The sequence below is a fragment of the Gopherus evgoodei genome, chromosome 2 (genome assembly GCF_007399415.2).
Source record: "Gopherus evgoodei ecotype Sinaloan lineage chromosome 2, rGopEvg1_v1.p, whole genome shotgun sequence".
Lineage (NCBI taxonomy): Eukaryota > Metazoa > Chordata > Testudines > Testudinidae > Gopherus > Gopherus evgoodei.
In genome coordinates this window covers 262,387,029-262,413,326 of record NC_044323.1, presented here as the reverse complement: position 1 = coordinate 262,413,326, position 26,298 = coordinate 262,387,029, and the positions used below count along the sequence as shown (strand labels likewise).

The 26,298-nt window shown below is 37.0% G+C and overlaps 1 protein-coding gene across 3 annotated transcripts in view; it reads right to left on the bottom strand.

The window, feature by feature from the left end:
* ZFPM2 (zinc finger protein, FOG family member 2) overlaps positions 1-25,513 on the bottom strand; it is a 492,640-nt gene extending 467,127 nt beyond the window's left edge. For all 3 annotated transcript variants that reach the window (XM_030553692.1, XM_030553694.1, XM_030553693.1), the window contains exon 1: positions 25,254-25,513. In XM_030553692.1, the coding sequence (XP_030409552.1) occupies positions 25,254-25,293 (40 nt within the window). In that variant the 5' untranslated portion in view covers positions 25,294-25,513. The remainder of the gene's footprint in view (positions 1-25,253) is intronic.
* Positions 25,514-26,298: the final 785 nt, after the last annotated feature.

The window sequence follows — 26,298 nt, the reverse complement described above, 5'->3', positions numbered from 1 at the left end:
GCTCAAAGATCAAAAGAGGGTAGAGTCAAACTTTCCCCTCAGTTTTCAGTATCCTGCCATCTCCAACAGGCAAACCAAAAACAAAAATACACGCTGTGGAACAAACAATGTTCATGAACCTATTAAAATGTGAAACAAATCATTCTTCATAAAAAATTATATAAATTCTATAAAAATTTATAAAACAAGACCAACTTACTGATACATTTTAAATAGCCTTCATTTTATTTATTTCACCATCTAAGAGAAGACACAACTCAATAAAAATTGCATTTATAAGTTATGAGATTGCACTGAATGCTTCATGGCTTGCTCTGTTCCCAAACAGAAAAAGTCAAGTCACATGCCACAAGTCTCTGCATTTATATTGAAGTGATCATGAATTTACCTGCACTGTACACTTTTATCTTCTGGGTAATCCCAGGCAACTAATGAAGCCTAATTAAACAATATCCAGTGTCTCCTGTCCTTCTTCCAGTATAGCCAAAAAAAGGTCTCTACATCTCCTTCTGCACTGTAAAGGTAAGCTCCAGACCAGCTCTGAACATACTGAAAAGTGGATAGTACTGCAGCAGGCTGCAGGAGGGGACACTAGATCCAGGCTTACATAGGTTCAGTAGCTGGGAAATCCTAGATAGGGAATGTTAAGGGGTTCCGTCAGCCCTCCTTTTCCATCCTGGTCTCCAGCCAACCCGCTGGGGGTTTTCTGCATTCTGAGAGCTATGTGAAAATTGGAGTGGAATTCTTGACCCATCCTGCAAACACCTGAGCTGAGATAATGACCATAACTCCCCTCCACACTTTGTGTTTAAGCATGTATGTCTACACAATTTTTACTCCTGGAAGAAGTTCCAGGATCTGCCTCAAGTCCGTCTTAGCTCTAAACATTAAGGCTACTCCTTTACTCATTCACAAATCATTTCCCTCAAGGTTCACCACAGGTACATCTGAAGCTTTATATTCATGTGACTGTTAGGAATACTATGTGCCACAAAATTATGCAACCTTTACTGCTTTCCTCCGAAATTTAACTTCTTGGTAACAGAAGAATAAAGAACCCTGAGTTAAAGTCTTGGAAAAAATAATGATGCTCATTTTTTAAAGACATTTGTGTGCAATTTTTAGTTTTATATGTTCTTCTGTAAATGATTTGGGATCTCTGGATTTAAGTTGCTTAAAGAGTGTTTTCAACTATTTTATTTTTAAACAAAGCTTTTAAAAAATCACTTCTTTAATTCAGAACTGTAGGCACATAGAGAGGGAGCAGTGGTGGAATCATTGTACAGAACAGCAGCACAAAATGACAGCACCACACTTTAAGCAGGGATGGAATTGCCAAGAGAAAGGCTATACTGCTGGCAGGGGGACTGCAGAAGCAGAGTGGGTCAGTATGGTGACACTGACTCATCCCCCAGGGACCAGAAGGGCAGGGCATTGATAAAGGGCAAGCTCGGTGGGAGAAGCCCCTTTTCCCTGGACTATATGGAGCCTCACAATTAACATGTTTATGAATCTGGTGAGGATCCTGGAGAATGTATTTCGTGGCGAACTATATGCGGCGTTGTTCAGGGCAGAATTTTTGGTAATATTTTTTGGAGCTTTCAGGATGAGCAAGCTAGTACCTGCAGGCTAGACTCTTGGCAGGAGTATGCAGTTACATTAAAGTTTCTAAAGTCAAAGACAGGTCAAGGAAGCCGCAACAAATTCATTATCTTAACAGAGGGTGGCGAGATCGGGGTCTATCCTGCGGCGGCTTTGCGGGAATACCTGGTGATAAGACTGGGGAGAGATGGGCCACTCTTTATGCACGATGACAGGAGTCCCCTCAGACCATATCAGTTTGTTACAGTGGTGAGAAAAGGACTGATGAAGTTGGGGCTTCTAGCCCAGAAATTTGGTTCCCACTCATTCATGAGTGGGATAGCAACAGCAGCAGCACTGCTGGGTATGGAGGCTGGGACAGTTCAGGCAATTGTGCACTGGCATTTGGAAGCATGCAGAATGTAAATGAGACCCTGGATGAGGAGTCAGCATTAATTTTTGTTGTGTTTTCTTTCCAGGCCGTGCAAACAGTGGTATGAATCTGAGGGCAGAGTATTGTTTATTGGGCACACAGGTGGGTGTCCAGGTTGCCTGAGGGTTTGCAGCTGGGGCTCACTGATGAAGAAATCCTGAGTTGGCAAGGAAGGAGGGGCATGTTATGGGACCACATAATGCCGTTTTTGTACAATGGGGGGCTCCTCAGCAAGCACCAGATATACCTGTGGTGCACCTTGAGGGAAATGATTTGTGAATGAGTAAAGGAGTAGCCTTAATGTTTAGAGCTAAGAGGGACTTGAGGCAGATCCTGGAACTTCTTCCAGGAGTAAAAATTGTGTAGACATACATGCTTAAACACAAAGTGTGGAGGGGAGCTGTGAAGTCCCCCACCCACCCACCACAAATCGACAAGGCTAGGAGATATGTGAGTAGGGAGGTAGCCAAATTCATGGCAGTCAGAGAGAGGGGTGGTAATTTTGCATCCTGACATAGCATATGGGGCACCAGAATTATTCAGGGAGGATGGGGTTCAAGTTTTTGGCTGACACTAAAGAGGGCATTAGGAGATGTCTGGGAATCCAGCTGGATATTGGAGGGAGGTAGCCAAGCTAATTGCTGGCACCTTCTCGTGGTGGATGTCCAGCGCAGGTACTCCACAGGGAATGGATACAGTGATTAGATAAATGGTTTGATAAAGGATTTAAAGGAGATATTTGTTAAAGGAGCAGAATAGAGGGGTTGGGGTGTCTATGTCCGGCACAGCAGGGAGCCTACCACCACCCCTCCTTTATAACCCACCTTAACCTTCATTCGAGGAGAGCAGGGGATGGTCAGGTCCCAGCAGCGGGTTGGCTGGAGACCAGGAAGGAAAGGGAGGGCTGACGGAAGCCTCTGCATTTATATTGAAGTGATCATGAATTTACCTGCACTATACACTTTTATCTTCTGGGTAATCCCAGGCAACTAATGAAGCCTAATTAAACAATATCCAGTGTCTCCTGTCCTTCTTCCAGTATAGCCAAAAAAAGGTCTCTACATCTCCTTCTGCACTGTAAAGGTAAGCTCCAGACCAGCTCTGAACATACTGAAAAGTGGATAGTACTGCAGCAGGCTGCAGGAGGGGACACTAGATCCAGGCTCACATAGGTTCAGTAGCTGGGAAATCCTAGATAGGGAATGTAAAGGGGTTATGGTCATTATCTCTGCTCAGGTGTTTGCAGGAGGGTCAAGAATTCCACTCCAATTTTCACATAGCTCTCAGAATGCAGAAAACCCCCAAATTTTTTTCAGTGTCCAAGTTTTGGTCTACTGTATTAGATATACAATAAAAAATATTAAGTCAAATAATAAAAACCAAGATGAAATGTTTTGTTTTTCAGTACAGAATGCTTTCAACAAACTGCTACAGAGTTCATTTTCCAGTATATAATGGAAAACTACTATAAAATCACTGTACATCTAATGGCATAAAAAAATTCTTAGAATCCGATTCTGCAGCTGTTCTGTCTGTCAGTTGTTAATGAATGCAAAACAGTTTGTGTTTTTCTACATCTTCACTATATTACCAGCATATAACTCATTAATGGAAAACTCTTTTGTATCTATCAAGTTTTAAATTATTTTCTCTGCAAGTATTCATTGCATACATGAGATACTATTATGGTCTTTGTGAATGAAATAATAAGTTACACCAGAGGTTCTCAAACTGTGGTCCATGGACCACCAGTGCTCTGCACGCTACATTCAGGTGGTTTGCAGATAGTTTCCTCTAAGATGCATGCCTGGGCTGCCACACACAAGAGAATGAAGGGCCACCCAACTAATTAGTGGAGCCACACAGGTGTGGCTCCACTAATTAGGTGCCTGGACCCTGGAGAAGATGCACATGTAAGGTTAGGTGGTGGCCTTTGCGGGAATAGGTGGGAAAAGGGTAGGTGGGAGGGTACAGTGGAGTGAGAAGAGGGGGTGGGAGGAACTTGGGACATTCAGGCTGCGGTGGCCAGAGAAAGAAGCAACTTTCCCCAGCTCCAGGGCTGCGGCTGCCAGGGAGAGACGGCTCTACTCCCCAGCCTCAGTTCTGTGGCTACTGTGGCAGGGGAGAGACATCCCCCCTTCCCACCCAGCTCGGTGGCTGCTGCGGTGGGGGTGGGGGAGACCCCCCCTCCTTCCCAGCCCCAGCTTGGGGGCTGCCGCAGCGGGGAAGAGCAGGCACATCCATCGTATTAGAAAGGTAAGACTACTTATATTAAAATATGAGTTTTGTGCTTTTATTTGTAGAACAAAAACCATTTATTATTATAAGGTTTTTTAATATAGTGCTTTTATCCAAAGCACTTTACAATAGTTAGCTAATGTTACAAACAACATTTGGAAAGATCATCCAAGACCCTCAGCAATTTTCAAGTGGTCCGCGAAAAAAAAGTTCTGAGAATCACCGAGTTACACAGATGTTCTACAAATTTAACTTTCACCATCAGGCTGCCTTAGGTATACTCCTTTCACAAACACAAATTCTTACAGGCTTCAAGCTCACACTGCAGTTTGAGTGCTGGGTTTACATTAATGAACAGATGCACACAGCAATCAAGAATAGCCATGGGGAAAATCCCTTTTGCCCTCTGGAAAGACTGCTTACATTCACAGATGGAAATCAAATATGGCCTTTTTTTAAGAAAGCAAAGATAATCACCACTTTGTTATTGGTTCCAAAGCACAAAAACAGCACAGGATAAAATGTACAGAAAACATTCCATGAGTATACACTCAGTGTATTTATACAATGCATAATGATTCTTCTCTCCTCAGCAATCCAATTATCAAATTATCTGAATTTTCTGGAGAATTTCTGTTACTGTTTCCAATCTCCTTTTCACTAATACATGCTCTCTCCCAAAAATATTTTTCTTCTAATAATTTTGAGCTACAAGTATAAATAATAACTGGTTGAAACAAACCTTTCAAAGAAAAGACACATGAAAAACATGGAGAAAACTGTATGTATTTAATATGCTTTCATTAAAAAGTACAAAAACTGTTTTTGTAGATTTTAAGAAGATGTACTTTCTACCCCCCAGGAGAATAATACACAGGGTCCATCTAGGTTCTTATATGGCACCGTCATATCAATATCTAAACAACTTGATAGTAGCTAAACACATGACAAAGTACTGTAATTACACACCCTGTTGAATATGGTCCAAGTAATTGTGTAAAATACCATGTAATTGATGATCCCAAAAGTCAGAGTTCAACTGAGCTTTTCCCTTCTTCATAAGCATACTGTTTGATAGTTTTATTAAGCTATTTTCATATAACAGGACATTCTTGAAAGCAAAAACACAGCTGAATAACTGTTGCATAAACTCTTTAATAATTCAATAATATTCAACAACTCGGAATCTGTACTAGCCTTCCTTCTTTATAGCTGACACTATCCATGATGAAAAAGTTCAAAATTGAGATCTGTACCTTTAAAGCAAAGTATGTGCCTCTAGCAGAGGATCACCATCAAAAATAGATGGCTTGCATTCAACACCCCAGCAGGTTTGTTCAGGACTCCAGATAAACACACACAAACACACACTTCAGAGTTCAACATTGATCTGACTACTAGTGTGATTTTTGGGCGCCTGTTTGCAGATGCAGTAGAGTTATCAATCCGAACAGACACACAATCCGGGTCCAATGTCACTTCTCCTCATTATGTTAATAGTTAATACATGCAAATGAAAACACTCTAGCAATTTGATTTCTTTGAAGATAGTTTGCATATTGTCTTAGCCATAATGACTGTACACTTCCCTCAGCCTCGATTTATGCAAGGGTAGTTTAGTTCATTTTTATCAGCTCTAGTTCATTTTAGCTGCTACTGGAATGTATGTGAGTGTTTCTTTTTTACCTTTCACCTAATTACCATTCAGGTACCATAAGCAGATTTTTCATGCTATTGGTGTTTTTCTTAATTAAGAAACAAATGAATTCTCCCTAGCAAAAAAGATGGAACAACAGAATGAGATGCCAGAGGCTGATGTTCTGCTTCTTAATGGAAGCTGTTTCATTGTTAGGCATCTGTTGTGAGAGGGCAGAAATGTCATGAGTTTACTGTGAATAGTATAAAAATAACAGCATAAATGGAACTTTTAAAATTAAAAATGAATACAGGAATATTAGCTTTACAGGTATAGCTTCAACCAAAATGTTCTCCCTTTCTCTGCTGGAATAAATTCTTTAACTATAAACTATTCTTCACCTCTGGAAAGCCCCAGGTTCTAATCCCAGCACAGAGTGAATCCTTTCTTTCTCTTTTGTCTATTATCTTCACTCTGCTTTTGTGTTCATGTTGTTCAATTAAACAGGTACCCACATTTACCAGTGAGAGGAATTTTGTCTCTTTTACTGTATTCTTTCAGCGAAATATTTCTTCTCCTTTTTAAAAAAATCCTCACTTTTCCTTCCCACATGTACCAGGGTGTTCTTGTCCTATCAATGCTGTTAGCACTTAGTACAAATTAATAGCAAGGTGTCATCCAGGATAATATTACTGTACTTTACCATGTAATCTAGGATTTTGGAGGATCAAGGCCTCTTAGGAATGTTGCATTATCCTCCTAACACACTACTCCTATATTTAGGGTCACAGATAGTCCTTAAATTGTATGACAAATCTTGATGCCAAAGGGAGTTTCATCCAGAGACCCAGGACAATATCTGGCCCTTAGAGCTTTAATTGTAATACAGGTCCAAATTCTGCTTCTAATTAGAATGGTTATGATATAAATTCAGAATAAAACCACTAACATCAGATGTATAATAAGTTATGAATAATTATGTATAATTATGTATTCATATAAGTAGGATAGAATATAATGCTAATGCAACATTAATATTTAAGAATCTGTCTTAAAGCCTTCTGAGAATTTGAGACCCAATCCTGCAGTTCTTTGTGAATGCATAACCCATATGTATTTCTATGAAAGTTAGGCACACATAACAGCTAAAGGATCGAGCCTGCCGAAATTAGCATGCTTTTCTCTTCAGACACATTGTTATTATGTGAAAGAGTAAGGGGGTTGTCAGTATGAGAAAATTTTTAAAAAGATTTTTTTCAATATAGTATTATCTAGTTTGAGATAATCCATATCTTACTGAAGGGAGAAACTAAATATCATCCTGAAGAAACAGATCATTTACAGAAAATGAAAGCTTTTGTTTGCTTGTGTTTTTATAGTATTTTGGACATGTGAATATGGGATTATTTTCTTGTTTATCAGTGCTAGCATGCAATAGGTTTCACTATTACCAATGATAGAACCACATACTGTAGATGTAGATTATGTGTCTGTCATAAAATCTGATACATGTATTTTGAAATGGAAACTATGGAAATAGTGTGAGAAGGTCTTTTTTCCCCTCCCACTTCCTTCCTTTGAATATTGCTGGATGTAGGGTTGTTGTTGGTTTTTCCCCTTTCTCCATTTAGCCGTAGACAGCCAAATCTAACACATATACCGCTTCACTAGTATGCTGCTCCCATCCATTAATCTTTATTTTTTCCATGAAAAGAAACTAAAATTTCAAAATTTCTTCATCTTCAAATAAGTAAAAATGCCAAAAGAGATGAAAAACTACAGGCCTGAATCTCTTCTCATTTACACTCATAAAACCAATGTAAGTCCACTGATTTCAGTGTTGTTATTCTTACTCTATACCTTTGTGAGAGGAGAATCAGGCCCTATGTGTCAGTTGTTTAGTGACTAATTATACAGAGTTGTAATCACTGCTCTCCAAAGAAAAACTATGCTGGTAGTCTCCATAAAATAAAATAGCAAACCTCTGTTAGTTTTTTACCCACTGGGCTCTCTCTGCTGCAGTCTTAGCTTCATTTTTTCCCCTCAGTCAGTCTCTGACCTCCTCACTTGGTGTCTCTGCCAAATTCTTGGCAATGGAAGTGAGGGGGAAGAGGCCATACCATAAGCGTGTTGATAATGAGGAGATAGAAATAGCAAACCAGCTGGGTTGTCCTAATAAAGTATGTCTGGGATCCAGAGACACAACAACTCTCTGTTCAGGTCATTGTTCAGCATTTTAACCTCCTGCATTCTGCTCTGACCTTTTCAAAGTCTCAATTCAAGCCTATTAAAGTGTATTTGGAGAATTCACTCTGATTTCAATAAAACTTATTACTGGCTTCTAAATGTACTAAAGGTGACCTGAACAGACTTTTTAAAAATTGGGTTGTGTGTTTTTCGCTTCTTTATGTTGTACAAAGAGGGCTTGGACATTTTTTTAACCTGCTTGTTTGTTACCTGAGAATATCAGGAATGTCAAACTGATCTCTCTTAGTTTTGCAGAAAGATTTCTTGAGAGTTTCAGATGCAGTTTAAGAGCTATCTCAACCCTTACTTTAATGAGTAGAGATGTTGAATCATTAACAAAGTTAAATAGGTGTTAAACAAATCCTTCAGAAAAACCTCAGCAGGTATAAATCAGTATAAATCCAACCAATTCACACCAGTCCTATACAGAGTCTAAAGAACTCTTTCCCCTAGCAATTGCTCTCCTTATGCTACCAAATTTTTGTGACATCACAATTCTCCATTTGTCCACAGAGTTCTAGGGTAGTCCAGACCTGAATTTCTGCTGTAAAGTAACATCAAACAGGAAGAAAACATAATATAGAACAAAACTACCACCATCTTTTAGACCTTTTTCATAAATCACTAACAAGCTAAAAAAAGGGTACAACCCCATTTTTCTTTGCAAGTCATCTTTCAAGACGAAATGGATATAGCTCAAGTATCACTTGTTATTCGTTATCAAAGGAGAATCCCTTCACCAACAGCTGGCCCTACAAAATCCAGGTGAATTACCACTAGTAACAAAACACTGAAGGTGAAATCATGGCCTTCACAAGTGCAAGTTTTGCTACTGAAAATATTTTTCTAAGAAAAGGATGTAATAAATTACTTAGAAAAATTAAACCCAATGTACATCTTGCATTGTACAACTAAAGAAAAATTATAAAATAGGGTCCCAATCCTAGAAGGGAAATATAAGGCTTCTGTTTCTGTATCCACTGTAGCGGGTAACATTAATGCTGTAGTCCTAATAACCTGTCCTAACGAGTCTTGCAGCACAGTGTTTTGTTCAAAAGTTAAAGGTTTATATTTTCCTGATTTTGGCTATCCTCTATTATGATTATATGGTCCAAAGGACAGAGATCTTGCTTTCCTACTTCTTAATAAAGCACCATTTTCACAAGCAAAAAAAATCAGTAATATACCAAAAATAGCTGGTACTGTCAGTAAATATACAGTACTATGGGTTGCCTCTACAGTAGTTGGGAATGGGATCCAGAAGACCTGGTTCCTATTTCCCAGTTCTGCCACGGAGCTCCTGGGTGACCTTGAGCAAGTCACTTATCCTCTCTGTGTCTCTGTTTCCTCATCAGCAACATGATAGATAGCGAGCTCCTTTGTAAACGGGCTTTTTGATCCACTTCAGGAAATGTGCTGTACAAGAGCTACGTATCATTGTTATTATCAACCAAATAATAAGGGGGAAAACACACAAACACACACCCATGCCCACACACATTTCACACCGAAAGCTAGCCAAAACAAAGAAATACAATACAAAAACCAAACTCCGTGTGTACATACTAGGATGGTGATTGCTCCATAGGCAGAGGATATATAACCCTCCCACTGATGTTTAAAACAAAAAAGAAAAATAAACAAACAGAAGTGGCCTTGAAAGAGTAAAGGATCACACCACTACTGTATGTAATATAACTTGTAAAATTTTCACAGATGTTGGGACAAGTTCTCCTCTCATTGTGTGAGGACATACACATATAACTCTTGGTATTTTTAAAGCACGTCCTTTCATTTAGCGTGCAGAGTTCCACTATCCCATACAACAGGGAGCTATGAAGAAACATATGATCAGATAAAGGTATGTATCCAAACAATAATTACCAACAATATAATGCACTACATTACAAATGTATGACTTTTTATCATGTACAATACTTTACCATTGAGTATGCTTAAAATTACTATAGTGAATAGTTTGTAGTAGCGTGACAAACTGGAGATCAATTAATCAATCCACATATTTGGCAAATATATAATGTATTTGTTACATGGATTGGAGAACACTTCAAACAGAAGCTCCTCAAACCCTCTGGCCAGAGCCCTGGAACTGAGATAATTAATCAAATAAGAGACAATGACACTGTAGATGACTGCAACCTTTGCTAATACCACTTTGAACACAACTGCAGTGATTTTCTGTACAAGTGTCAAAAGAAACTTGAATGTAAAATCTGCTAACCATCAATAAATATGGTGAATATATCTTTTTCTACTCGTGCAATTTTAGATTTGGGGTACAAACGTAATGTTGTTTCTTGTTAGAGAGAGAAAAGGAAAAGTATTAAGATATCCTAGAATTTCCTATGTCCATTGATCTCCTATCCTCTCTCTCTCCTCTCTTTCCTCTCCTTTACTTTCTCTCTCTGTGAGGGGATCAAACGGCCAGTGATTTGTTCAGGCATTCATACTGTTTAATACTGTTTAAATCATCCAGTCATGAAACATAAAATTACCTCGTAACTTAAGTGACCAAATATACTTAATAGCTCACAAACTGTGAATAGCTCAAAATACTCAATTCATAAAATTTGTTTGCACAAATGACAAGCAAAGTCATAATCCTCAGGACCTATTTGTGTCTAATTCACAGCCAAAAAAATAGGTTAAATTTCTTGAGAAATTTATTCAGTGAATAATTCGACCAGCTCTCATGAAAGCCTTCTGCTGTGTGAGAACTCGGCTCTTATAAACACATTTTATTTTTATTAAACTCTAAACTGCATTTTTCAAGAGGTTCAGAGCAAATGTCATCATTTATTTCTTTGTACAACTTTCCCTTCATGCCAATTCTATTTCATCTATGTGTTCATTCCTTTTAAAGTTAATTCAAAGAAAATAAAAATGCTTCAGTTGTAGTCATGCTACGTATCACTTCTATGAGTAAAAAGGTGAATAGCGATATTTATAAATTAAGGCCTTCATTTTTCTATTACATGTATGTTTTCTTTGTGGGTTTACATTTTTACTCCCACCACTGCTTTCAACTCCAATATACAATTTAAGCCAGTTATAGAGAAGAAATTATTGGATTAATTTCAAGGACACAGCATCCTCAACAGTGTAAAAAAGAGCAACATATTTGGCTCAGGGCCAAATGTTTCAACAAAAGGAAAATCTGATTTGATATAATAATCTGGATAAATATATGACAGACATCTTAAAATCACTCAGTATGTAAAATATCTGATTTGTATGAAAGATGAACTGTTTTTGGCACACCAGATCAAAATTTCAGAATTTAGGATAAAAACCTAAAAGAGATAAACTTATCTTTGTATGACAGAACCTAAAATAGCACAACACTGAAATTTAAGACACAGACTATTTCCAAGACCAAACACCACATCGTTTAATAGAAGGTTAATAAAATAGACATTGCATATGTTGAAAATACAGAGCTACCACTGCAGACGGCAACATCCCTCTATTTGTGATCTTACTTTAAAATAAGAGCCTGAGCTACAGTGAAGTATATCAGTAAGTGTTTTAGTAGTGAAAGAGAGAAACTTACTAACTACAGATGGGCTATTTTGACCAGACATTAAAATCCAAGAGATATAATTCCTTTACAACAAATATTTGAGAATCTTTTTGAAAGAGAGAAGGATCACATTGTGGCTAAACCATAAGAATGGGCATCAAAACATCTGAGTTCTATTCCTAGTTGCGCCATAGATTAGCTGTGTTGCCTTGATTATGACATTTATAGCCAGAGTTTCAACTGACTTCAATTGCAGCTACAACCTCATAAAATTAGGCTCTAGGAATCTAATTACGGGCCTCCAGAAACGAAAGCACTCAAAATTATGGATCACTTTAAAAAAAACTAGACCTAAAGTTTCCCCATTTATATCTATATCCTCTATTACTATATTGATAGATTATCAGTCTGTTTATTCTGAACCCGAAAATTCTCTCTAACGTTATCTATTATAAGGATGCTGGTGGTAATTCAAGAATATTTATGAAAAGTTCTTAAGTCTATTTAGAAACCATGATTTGTTTGCCTTTTAATATGAGAATGATAATAAAAGTGAAGACTAAAGAAAGATGCCAGATAGCGCCATCTGCACAGTAGTATTTTTGAAATATGAACATCTGTCCATTGGGAACTGGATAGAGGCCACCAAATTGACTGTAAAAAATTTTTCAATGTTACTGTTTTAATAAATAAATATTTTAATAATAAAGATGTGCTTAGATAGCAGCAGTTATCTTGAAAAACTGAGTTAACACCCCTAAATACTAGCACAATTGAATGCATATATAATTCAGCACCATAAAGGACAGAAAATACTTTGGAAAAGTCTAGGACCACTTGTGCGAATATAAAATACTTTTTATTTTTAACTGAGCACTAAGCCAAAACTGAATTTAAGCCATGTATTTGAAATACTCTAATTGTACCAAAAATTACTATGCATTCTTGCAAGAAATATTTGAAAGTGTACAAATGGGCTTTAATTTCCCAAAAATGGTGAATGAGGGCACAGAGGGTCTGATTCCTTTATTACACCAGTTTTACACTGATATAATGCCACTGACTTCAACAGAGTTAATCTTAATTTACACCAGTGTAAGTGAGAAAAGAATAAGACCCCAAATATTCAGTGTTTGTTTTCACCTTTGTTCTACACTGCAGGAGCTATTATACCTCCCAAGAGAATTTTATGACTGATAATCACTCCTATGGGGAAAAAACCTCCCAAAAGCTTTGTCACAAATATTCTTTACCTGAAGCCCAATGTTCTTCTTTCCTGACAGTGAAAATTTCTAATCTAACAGTCAAAGAACGTCAAGTGAATGTCAGGCTAATCAGTCCAGTTATAACATCCTCAACGTACACTCCCACTTAAATGAGATTTCCTAAGCTGTAAAACTAATCATAAAATTACACAGTCTAGTTGGTCTAAGTAGCTGATTGTTACTTTCCATTTATAAGAATGCTGATCTTGATTATTTTGGCTGCATGACTTTTTTTTTTAAAACTCGTCAACCCTGATTTTCCTCTGTGTATAATTAGATGACTCTCAATTACACACCCTAGAGGTGTACAACTCTAACAGAGGCAAAGTAAGGCAGGGCACTCTCCCTAGTCAGATATGAAAAACATGCTTTCAAGAAAGAAAAAAAAAAGTCCCTTGATAAGATTTATGAAGTATATAATTATTTTTGAAATAATTAAAGAAAAAGATATATTTACAACAGCAACTGATTTACTGTATGACAATCGAATTACTTTATTGTACAACATATTCAGATAAACATACTTATGAATCTGTAACATACCTGCAAGTATGTATGGTCTGTAAAAATTTGCTTCTGACCACTATTTGTAATGCTGCTGTAGGAGACACCAGAACAGTGTATAAAAATCCACAGAAACCCAGATTCTAATGTGATCTGTCATGCTCTTGACAAACATGGAGGATGCTCTTACACACTACTGTAGTCCTGCCTAAAATCTCTACTCACACATTTCTGTAAGTCCAGAACCTTAGTTTTTGAATCATGCACCCAACATATACTTCAACTCCTGTGCAAAAAGATCCATGATAACATTGTGAAATTCCTACACAAGCCTTTTTTTTTTTTTAATGAATCGGGTCCCTACAGATTAAACAGTAATCTTTAAATTAAAAACAACCTTTCTTGAAGTATAACTAATCACAGTTCAAATGATCACCAGTTCACTTACAATGATCACTTATTATGGTAGCACTCCACGTTATACTACAGGTTCTTTCATATTGCATTCCAGTTATACTATCAGCAGTACAGCACCTTGCAGAATTCATCTTACTGATATTAAGCCAGCAGCATTAGCTGAGACCCAACTGTCCTTTGGAGATCTGACCCTTAAAACTCAAAAAAAAGCAACATACCATAAAGGATTTCAAGAGAGTATCAAACTGTCCAAAATCTAAATTCAAATCCAAGCTGTCCTGATTCCAGTTGTGAGAGAGTGGTACAACTTTTCTTGGTTAACACTGAGAAAACCTTTAAATTTTGAAAGTTACTAAGATTTTCATGTTCCCAGTTCTTCTGTTGTGCCTATTACACTTTGATTGCTAATTGTAATGTGTTCTGCGTAGAAATTATATATTTAGCCTATGAATTTCATAGTTCTTAGTGCTGTAGTAAAGTATCAATGATAGTATTCCCTTGTTAATTCACAGAAATTACATTTTACTTTTTTTATTAAAATTTTAAAAGTGTACTATAGTAATTAACTTTTTTATCTTGTCAAAGATATATAGTACATAATAGCCCACTGAACATGGGTAAGTGTATCAAAAGCTAAGACCCAGGTTTTTTCTATATCACATTATATTCCTTTACTGTACTTATATAAGAGAATTTCCTTTATTGAAGCCCTAGTGCTAGATATAAAGTAAGGAGTGTTCTCTACCAGAAAGCTTATAAGCTATATAAGTAACTTGAGTTGTAAGTAAATATTACAATTAAAAATTAATATTTTTACTGTAAATTCACTTTTTTAGTAAGTTTAGGGAGGGTTTCTTCCCCCATCCTTTTTACCTGTACTGGCATTGACCAGATTATTTCACCTTTCAATGGACCATGAAAAGTTAAGTCATAGAACTAAAGAACATAATCCAATGCTCCACCCTTTGGCAGCCCAGCCTTGCCTGACACTACACAGAAACCGACCTTTTTGTCCTTCAGACTTGCCTAGTAGGCCCCATCTTCTATCGCAAAAGCCAAATCATCTGATCCCAAACTAACTGTCAACTGCTTGTGATGGTGGGGAAGCCAGACATCAATCAATCCGTTTTTATCAGAGGCGCTCTTCGTTTTTCTGTTGTGCTCATCTTATCATCTGACCCAGTTGTAGCCCTGACTTCAGAAGCTTAAGCAACTTGATGGCAAAATATGCGCCTGTTTGTCCAAGATGCACATTATTAAGGAATGGACTTATATTTTTAGCAACTAACTAATAGATTTTCAAAATAACTCAAACATATGAGGTTTCTCTCAATACTCAAATTGGTCAGCACTCACTGAAATTCCATACCTGTTTTGGAATAACTATCAAAGAGAGCTTTCTAAATAAAAAAATAAAGCCTTGATAAAACATTAAGTCTTGTTTGTAAATTAAAGTTATTTTCAAACCAAGAGCCTAATCCTGTAACCCTTACTCTCTTGGATAATCTATCCTTACTCATATAAACAATCCCATTCAAATAGGACTGCTATGTAAATACAGGTTATTCACATGAGTAAGGGCACACAAAACACCACCACACACTGCTACAAGAAGCATTCAGAGTGTCCATCTCAACTAGAATAAACTGGACAAAGGGGCCAAAGTACAGTTAACTGAAAAAATGTTCATAATATCAACCCAATTTAGAGTTTTCAAAATAAAAGTATTCCAGTTGCCAAGAAAAATTGTAAGTTTATTTCTCTACATTTGTTAGTTGAATATTTTGATGGAGGAGGGGAGAAGTAAAAGGGGGAAATTGCTTTTTAAACTCTTTTGTAGTTTTGGATTTGTCCTGTGCCATAGGAATTTTGCAGCTTACCTCAATGAGTATAGGATCAGGATCTTGTTTGATAGTATATCAATTTTAGGTGCCTCACTGCCTTTGTGAAATGCTGTAAAAAGTACCTGTGTACACATATGACCTAGTTTAAGTCCCCAAAAATGTTTCAGAGTAGCAATTTGCATAGCTGCTTAATATAAAGCCTGAATCAAAAGTTTGGAAATAAAAATTAAATATTAGGACTCAATAAATCTGAAAGAATATTTACATTATCACATGAAGCTAAAGAACTGCAAAGCGAGTACACTTTTTTGATGCTATTACATTAATGTAAACATTAATCTTTAAACTTTGTTTTTCCCTCCCCTCCAATGGAACAGTAGTCAAATATAAAGTTGTAGAGTCCTCATTCTGAACTCATTTACAAAGGTGTAAATCGGGAATAACTCCATTGAAGCCAGTAGAGTTACACCAGCATAAGTGAGATTAAAATCACTCCCTAGAAAATTTCCTCTCTTCCTAAATAAACATCTCCATGTATTTTAAAGAAAGTATTTACAAGTTTATTGAATTTCAAAATATATTCTTTACAATAAATATTTGTAAAGATTTTTTCTGTTATACTTTGGCCTATAAAGTGTACAGTACTGTACTCTGTAATTCATTTTACTGTTGTTAAAATTCACATTTCTATAATAAATGCCAATATGCTCTTAAAAGGCAATATAAAATTTCTCCATATAATTTTGTCACATAAAAAGCATACCTCAACTATGAAAAATAAAGGCTGTAAAGCATGACACTTGTGACAGAAAGAGAAAATCTGTGCCATGAAAATCGTGTGTGTACATTGGAAAGCACTTTATTCAAGCAAGCTCCTCATTGTGTTCAATGAATTTTGTAAGCACCAAACTCTGAACTCCTTAACATATATCACTGCATGTGTTATTTAGGCCCCAATCCTGTGAACACTTATGTACTACAATGTGCATTGTAGTGAATAGGACTATTCATGTTCATGAAGTTAAGAACATACATAAGAGTCTGCAAGACCTATTCTTTAAGGTTTATAATTAGAATAATACTGTCAATTTCAGAAAAGGTTAGACATAGAGGAAACCAAAATAAATAACTTTGAAAGTGATGCAGTATTTTATTACACTGCATTTTTTGTGTGTGTTTTCTTTTCTTTTCTTTTTAGGTAAAAAGACTAAGTACACTAAAATCAGCCTTTGACACATAATTATATCAGCTAATCACAGGCTGAAAGCTGTAAGTCTAGTTGTCTGGTAGTACAAAGTAACATCACTCTAACTCATCTCTGTGAGTGCAGCAAATAATGTATTAGAAGAATTTATGAAGAAAAAATGCAAATAACTCACCGCTAATCCGGTGTTAGTCTAGATATTTCATTACTAGTTGTATTCACATTGGAGATCTATTAATTTAATGTTCCCTTATTTTAAAAGAGGAAGCTCTATAAAACTATCAACTGGTAATTCAATAATATGAAAGTTTGGGGCCACACTCCACCTTTATTTACACACTTGCAATGATGGGATTACTTGGGTGTAATTAAAGAGAGAATATGTCCACAAATATTTTTCTTCTTGACTAATTGCATAAACATAAAAGACATAGCAACTTTCATGTGCAAAGCTGTGTACAGGATTACTAATAAAGATACAGTCTCCCTACTTCTGCATATTTAGAAATGCTATATGACTCTTCAGAATAAAAGATGACAATAGTAAGAAAGGACGGCAACCTGTGTAACCTTTACTCTCAACATGGAAAGTCCGGACCAACTGCAAAATAAGGAGAAGATGGATCCATAACCACAACAGAGTTCATTCAATATATCTAATAGGAAGATAGGAGGGGTGTTTTTTGCTGATTTTTAAAACTGTTAACTTATTAAAAAAATCATCTTTTTTGTAAATATCCCTACATCAAATAGAGTATTTCAAAGCACTGTATATATAACTCAAAATTACATATTGAATGTTTGCTTTACAATAGACTAAATCCCTTACAAGGAAACATCTACTGTGACAACCATCTGGAATTGTTACCAATGCATGATGGCATTACCCTTTCAAAGCATTAGATAAAACTAAATAATCAATGAGAGCTGTCAATACCAAGAAGTGATTCCTTTTACAGTGTAAGTATTATGCTAGTGTTTTTTTCCACAAGAACGCCTCTTTGCTACTGCATGTATATTAAAGTAGCTTGAGTATATTTTGGTGTTCCCAAATGAGTATATTATGGACTGGCAGCTTCACTCTTTGATATGACATGGAAACTTTGTTATTCCTCACCTTCAGGAAAATAAAATTAGAAAAATACTATCTGCATAATGACTTGGTAATTATAGCACTGACACCTTGAATCTATGCTTAAAATACATGTATTAAGACACTATAGACAGCATACACCTGAATACACATACACATTTAAGAATAATTAGTATAGAAAGTGTGTTTATACTTCAGCCAAGACTACATATATTATGATTTTCATGTCTTTAAAACTGTCCAGCATATAACAGATATTCAAAATTCTCAAATCTGATTCCTCAGACAAAGACATGGACATTTGAAAGTGATCTATTAACACTGTATGGTGTACAACAAAACAATAGCAGTAATATTTTGTCATTACAGCCTCATGAAATACTTTTATCAGTTCATCAGTCTCCAAGGGTAACTATAACTGATTAGGCTGTAGTATTCAGATTGCCCCTGATTTTTGTGTGCTTGTCATTATTTCAGGAGTAAACAGCAATGAAATCAACCCTCCTAGTCTTCTCAGCCATTTTTTTTGTTTGTTTTAATCTCTTACCAGGGAATAAATAATACGATATTTCCCTATCCCACACATTCCTGAGCTAACTCTGTACTGCTCTCTGCATAAGTGGAGGAATCCCTGACTGTGAGATCACATGCAAGAAGTAATATTGCCATGTAAATGCAATACAATTATCATACTTTCATTTAAAATATATTTGTCAAATGCACAAATTATTGAGTTTTAAATAATCCTGACTACACAATTCTCCTTCTCTACCTTTAAGTCATATCAAAAAGATAATCTGGCAGTAATGGTATGCCACCCTCTCAGACAAGCCTTTGGGCATTAATATTTAAATCTTACCTATCCCTTGTGATTGGAATTCAGCCTCTATTCACAAACAAAAACTAAATCAATGTTCTTAGAGTTCAAACTAGATCCCTAAACAGTTTGCCACTCTCCATGCACAGATAAGATAAACTTTCTTTGACCCAAGAGATGAAGTTGCCATGACGATCAGAGAGTCCACTTTCTATATTGATATTTTGCTGATGTAACAACAAATAGAACCAGATTCTAGGGCTGATAATGGTGATTAATTAATACTAATATTGATCCCTACAAGCAAGAGACAAGGCTATTAACTTGAAGCCTGAAAAGTCAATTGTTACCTGTGGCAGAGATACTAGTGGCAGATTTTGAAACATAATAAACAAATACGCTGTCTTTATGCTAATACCTTCAAAGAGCTATGTCCCTTTCTTGAGCACAGTAATTCCACATTCAAACCCACCAATTTAATTGTATATTTTCTCCTATATCCAAAATAAATAATGAACTTCAACAATTACAATATAAATTATTCAAAATGCTATATACTGATACCTTTAATATGACCTATAAAAAAACGTTCCTTCAAGAATACAGTGTAAGACTTACAGAAAATCTAAACAGACTATATTCTTCAGAAGGTAAGATAAAGGTTATAAGATTTTAAGTTACAATTTTCTATGTACATTTTTCAAGAGGGGAATCTGTTTATTTTCTCAGTTGAATAGGGAAAAATAATAAAAATATACAGGTGAAAGCCACTAGTGTGGAACAGAAGTCCTTCCAGGAAGAACTATCCAAACCAAAGAGCAATACTGGCATTGCCCATTTTTTTAAAAAATAGGCTCTATTTATAGTAACTGCAACTACGTATTTGTTTTACAGTAATTCCACTTAACCTTAATTTGAGGTGTAAACACAATTTGAGGTCCCCATCAGAAAACTTCCATATCTATGTTTTTTCTTTTCAAAACTAGAAACACAAAATTCTTCATTTAAAAGAATCAAGCCTTTTTCTTTTAAAACACAATACACCAAGTTTCTTCATTAGCAAGCTATCTTTGTACTATTGATAAAGTACACTTTATGTTTAATGGAAAATAACTGGTACTACTGATGGATGGTATTCTTTCCTCCTCACTTCATTACACAGAATTCTGCATGAATCTTAGCATTAGCTATTACACATCTAACAAAAGTATGAATTAGTAGAGACGAAAAATTAGGAGCAAATTATCTAATTGCATTACTTTCTCTCACAGTTGAATTATATAACATTTATATGTCTTTAATACATGACTGCACACATATATTCTGTATTAACGTATGCTATATATATCTTGCAACATAAAGATCAATAGTTTGCAAGGAACTGGTACTCTGTCTTACAAAAACTTAAAAATCACCATCATAGTTTCATACTCAAAGGATATAGGCAGCTGCTTACCTAGAGCTCTGCTATAATTGAATTAAAACATCTGAAGCACCTTTATGATGCTACAGAATGATTTAAAGACGAGTACAAAGTTAAACTCTCTCATTAAATTTAAAAAAGTCTATTTTTAAAGTGGTGAGGATTCTAACACATTTTTACCATCCTATTTTTAGACAGTGAGCCCTTTAAAGATATCGAAAGGTAATATTTTATTTTACTTTGCAATTTTATTCAGAAAGAGAATTTCACTTCTGAATTCCACTTCTAAACTCAAATGCTTACAAACAAGCCTACTGCATCTGAACACTGGTGTATTTGTGTCTGTATTAGTGCCTCTATTTAAACTTAGAAAACTCTACTGAATGATTTATGAACTTCTAATCAGTAGCTTTTTCTACACATTTCCAAGGAGCTAAACAAAATAAAACATTTTAGTCTTCTCATATGTAGTCAGCTTCTGAAAAAACAACTAAAGCTGTATAATTATCCATTTTCATAAATAAATACTATTGCATGCATTGTTGTTTTGATTTATAAAAACTTCCAAACATAACTACGTAAATGATGAATTTTATTTTGCACTACAATACTGCAGATTTAATTCTGTAAATGTTTAACTGCAGAACTACACTAGTCATTACTTTGTCCTAAAGGCAAACAAAAAGATATGTCACAAATATAAAACGTTGATCATATATCTGCTGTGGGAAACATACTTTTATAGCAACATTTTTAAACAGAGGGCAGTCCTTGTACTTGCTGCTTTAAAACAACAATTTCCTTAAGATCAAAAGACAGTCAGTGGTGGTTTTGTTTGAGAGAGAGAGAAACTTGTTTGAGTATATGGCAGGTGAAATATGCAAAAGGTATTTAACTTAGCATGGTGAAAAAGCCATCAATATACTAAAACACAGATTCTCTCTCATTCTTCCTTTGCTAATGGTCTTAGTAACTAATTATATAATGGACATTTTCACTGGATACCTGAAATATCTAGTACCCTGCTAAAAAAAACACAACAGAAATTGAAAAGACAGTTCAGAAAAGAACCATGTCTCTTGTTAATGTTATACAATCCACATTAGGTTAAAATTAAAGATAATATTTTAAACAATACTATCATCGACATTATAAAAAATGGCTAATTTTAAACCAACATTTTTAATAAGCTCATAGTATGTATGGTAGGAAACAGTGCAATAAAGCACGGAGGGACTTAAAATAATCCAGTGTTAGAGTTCTCTCCTTATAATTTTCATACATTGCATAAAGTATATGAAATAGCTTGGAATAAGACCTCAAATACTGTACAGATAATTTCTTCATTGTAAATCAATTCAAACTTCTTCAGGAAAGCCTGATATGGTGAATTGCTAACCAGACTTTTCCTGACAAGAAGCATTTTACTTTCAAAACATTTATGTGGCATATTTAATTTTCAACTTGACTGTTCATGAGAATTCTTTTTCTTCGTAACCCAGGTTTCATAAACACTTTGCCATATTTTCCCACAATCTGACTGTACCTAACAATCTTTATGCTATACTAAACAAATTAAGAACCAAACCAAAAGTTGTATGAGAAACTATTCCATTAATATCTCAGAGAAGACTGTCTTTGTAAAAGTTCTTTAGGAATTTTAGTCAAGTATTTAGGTAACAGAACTTCATTTGAAAAAAAATGAATCAGCCAACACCCCTCCCCCAATCCATAAACCACTGTACTTAAGTGTGACTGAAGTTGGGGACATACAGGTCAGTAAATTACTAGACCACAGTCAACTGCATGAAGAACAAGAAAATAACAATAAAAATGCAGACACAACACATTTGCTAATCATAAAGAAATGCATTAGTAAAAAAATCATCATTTCTGTCATAAATTTTGCAGCACAGCCACAGAATGGAGAACAATCTGGGCAATTTATTGGCATATTGGCAGGAGGTGATAAGGCTAAAAACAACAACAGCTAGCAGCTGGTGCAGTGAGATGGGCTGATAACATTGATATGGGGCTTCCATACAAAACACCTCCTATCCTATCAGTGCTTTTTATCAAACTAGTATTACAATAATAGCTTCTGAGAGAGGGGTTTTTTTTAGAGGGGGGTGAAAAATATAGGCCTGGAAAAGAAAAAAAATCTGAATTTTTGGGACAAAACATGGGGGCAAAATACATAATTTATCACAGTATTATCAGGAAACCCAGGCAGTCTAATCAAGGAACACTGAGTGACTATTTTTTGCCTTATCATCCAAAGTGGTGGAAACGGAGAAGGAATTATCAGGCTTCTGCAGATTGCTGGGCTGGAATTTTAATGGTAATAATCGGGTTTCTGATGGTATATCTTCTCCGCTTATCTTTCCCATTATCTCCCCTTATCTGGCCAGTCATCAGAGCAAATTAATGGTGCTCTTTCAGCGTCGCCTTTTTATCGCTGCCCAGAGAGCACCCAAGGGGAAAGAATAAGCAAAATATTAAAATACTGCATAAATCACAATTTTAGATAGCAGGAAACTGTGTGCAGTAAAAGAAAAAAACTGTGCCCAACAACCTTTTTTGTCCTCTGTCTTCAGAGTTTCTAGTGTAAGCTGACTTTTTACTTGTCATAGAGATTCTAAATTGTACATGCTTTATCAGCAAAATGTAGTTTTATTGCAAATTGAAGAGTTTTCAAACTTAAAAGAGGTGGTCTAGACTTGTCATTAGTAATTCCATTATTTTTACTGACAATTGTTATGGTCAGCATTTTCAACTCCATTTTTTGTGTTCCAATATCTGCAGAAGAAAAGTTAACTTCAAAATATTATGTCTAAAATACTATATTGCTTGAATAATAAAATCTCAAACACATTTTCATAAAGGATGCTTCTTATCAGAATAAACTTCTCAAAGTCTGAGAAAACATTACTTATGGTTGGTCAAATACTAATCGAAATCTCTGTACAGGACACTGCCTGATTGGCCTGAACAAAAATTACTTTAAAACTAGCTAAGGAACACACAACCCCAAAAGCCATCAGCAGGAAGTGCTATGAATATAATGTGTCCTCCAACTCTGATGATCTTGTTTTGCTTCTGACAATATAAAATTACAGTCTAATTTGCATGATAACTTTAATGGAAAAATAAAGTTCTTAAAAATCAGACGACACACACAAATGTACAGTGTAATCTACCCATTTCCACATATATGTTAAGTGTGTTTATATTTATTCTTATATATTTATATACATTCATGTACACAAACCATTAGATGTCACTTTTTAAAAAAAACAAAAGCATTTGGGTTAACATTTAATAATGCCATATTAGGGAAGCCATAAAAATGCTTTGTGATCTATATCAGAAGTACATAATCCTTAATTTGTATCCAAGCATTTATCTGCCATTATGAAGTGGACATTACCAAAAGTAACCTAGCTAATTGGGAATATAAAGTATGCAAAAAATAGAATCAGACAGTCTTTGTGTCATACAATCAGTAATGTTGATAATTCATAAACAGTCAAGACACCAGTCATGCACTAGAAAGCCTTTCCAACTAATAACTTTTATAATCATATCCCATATCATATACTGTTTTATAATATTAACTACACTAATAGATTAATGCATATTAGATAAAAATGTATAGGTTTAAAAGCAAATAACATGTTTATTTAAGAATATCAAAACCCAAAGTAATTAAAAAGTTCCTTGAAAAATGAAGGATTTAAAATGCTTTACAAAACGTAAAAGTTGCAATCATTTATTATTACATACTAACTTTAGTAAACATAAAACTTAATCAGGAACATGCTGCTATTTTATTTTCTAAATTAAAAGATAGTTAAAAAGTAATTTCTACTAAGCAGGGATGTCCTACCAACACAGTCCAAAGGTTTTACAGTGACCAATCTTTTTTCAACCTGCAGCTCATTTTCTTGTTTGCTAAACCAATTCATCAATTTAAAAACTGCACCAGAATTGAGCTAGTCATAGCATTTTGAAGTCAGAAATCAATGAGAAAAATCCTATTAAAGGATCCTCTCCAAGTCACATGATGGTTAGTTTTAAAGTAGTTCTAGGATATAGACATCAATGAAGTTGTATCAGCTCAGTGGTGCTGATTTTAAAACAAAATAGTTTATTGTATCTGTTTTGAAACGCCTTTGCACTTCTTCGAGTACCGACCGTTAGGATTGTTCGTTTGAATAATTTGAAGCACAGAAAAGTTTACGAAGTTGAGATCACAGCTCATCTGTGTTCCAGGCAGGAAAAGTGAACTATGGATACTATTAGGGAGAAGATTTTTGACTACGACCCACCAATACACCTGGTTTCTAACCAAAACAAAAACATTTCCCCTTCAAAAGTGTTGCACTTCTGAAAACAACAAAGGCGACTATCTGCAAATGTTTTTTTTATGCAAACCAAATCTTACAGGGAGGTGCAAAGCTTTGCATAATGCAAACCTAAGCGAGGCGAGGAAGAGCCCCGAAAGATGACTAAATCAGCACTGCCCAGGGACGGTTAGTATTGAGTTGTGCAGCTCGGAGGATCCTTTCCCTACTGCTCCCTTTGCTGGAACTTTTCTTACACGCACTTTCTGTTTCTTCGCGATGCTCTGGGATTTCGGCAGCCTTAGCCTGGCATGGATTCCCCACCCACCCCCCAGCTGTACTTGATCCCTCGCATACTTACTTGTAAACTAGTTCGCACTGGTCTCCTAAATTAGCTCAACTTTAACATACAGAAGTGGTCGGTTCCCAGACTGAGTGAGGGGGTTTTAAGGGGAAGGGTGAGGCAGGAGTAGGTGCTCAGTAGTGAGGGAGCTGCTCGGACTACATCAAAGGAGCTTTTCTTTCATCCCTGCCCTTCCCGCTCTACCCTCAAGCCTCTTTGGCGAAGTTTAACCCTTCCGCCCATACCCGGGACTCTGCCCTCTCCCCAGAAGGCCAGAAATAAAAGTCTGTCAGAGGGAGCCCCCCTCAGGAAACTTACGTTTGATCTGCCTGGGTTTGCTCTGTTTCCTTCGGGACATGCTGCCGCTCCTCCTGCCTGGCTCCACGTGCGGGAGGAGAGGGCTGCGGGCCGGGGTGACAGATCAGGCGCCGGGGCTCATGGAGGAGCCGCTGGACGCCTCGCCAGGCGCAGTCAAATGAGAAGGGCGAGGGCGAGCGAGGGACCGGGAACGAGGGGCAGAGGGAGCTCGGGCGAGTGAGAGGCAGCGAGGAGGAGGAGGAGGAGGAGGAAGAGGGAGGCGGGGGTGGGGGAAGCAGGGAGGGAGGGGGGCGCTCGCTCTCCCCGCCGTTGCTGTGCGGTGCCGCCGCCGTTGTCGCTCTCGGAGCCGCGCTCGGCTCAGACTGACGGGCTGCGGGAGGTGGCAGGGGAGGAGGGGGCGAGGGAGGGGCTTTCCAAGGCTGGCGGAGGTGGGGGGTGGGAGTTTGTCCGTCGGGGTTGACGGACACTGGCGGCTTCCACGGACAGGTCCGCCTGCAAACAGCAGCCTCCGGGGCGCGGGAGGCTTCAATCGTGGGAGCTGCTCTCTGCCCTCCGTAGGGGAAGGGGTCGGCTCCCTTCGTCCCCCTCCCCTACCGACAGGGAAAACACGAGCTGGGCACCGAGCTCCTGCACGCTGAGGTGAGACTAGACACGCGCTGTTCCCGCAGACCACAGGCGCCCGCTGCGCTTTGGGGACCGGTTACGTCTCCCGCCCCGCCCCGCCCCGCCGAACACTTCACTTCTGCTAAAGCCCCGTTGGCCAGGGCGCCCCAGGGGCTGGGCTGAAGAGGATGCTCCACGGGATGGGCACTGGCGCTCCCTGGACAGTGCGTGCGCCTCACCTAGGGTTTTCCACGGGGAAGCTGGAGCCGGGCATTCCCCTGCACATATCTCCAGGGGCACGGGGTAGGTGCGTGCATGTGTGGGCACTGAGACAAGAAGAAAAAGCACTTGCCGGCTGACTGGTCCACCAGGCGGTAATCAGTTACTGATGGGCCCTGAACAAACTGCATCAGAGCCTGCCCCACAGGTACACAGGTGTTAG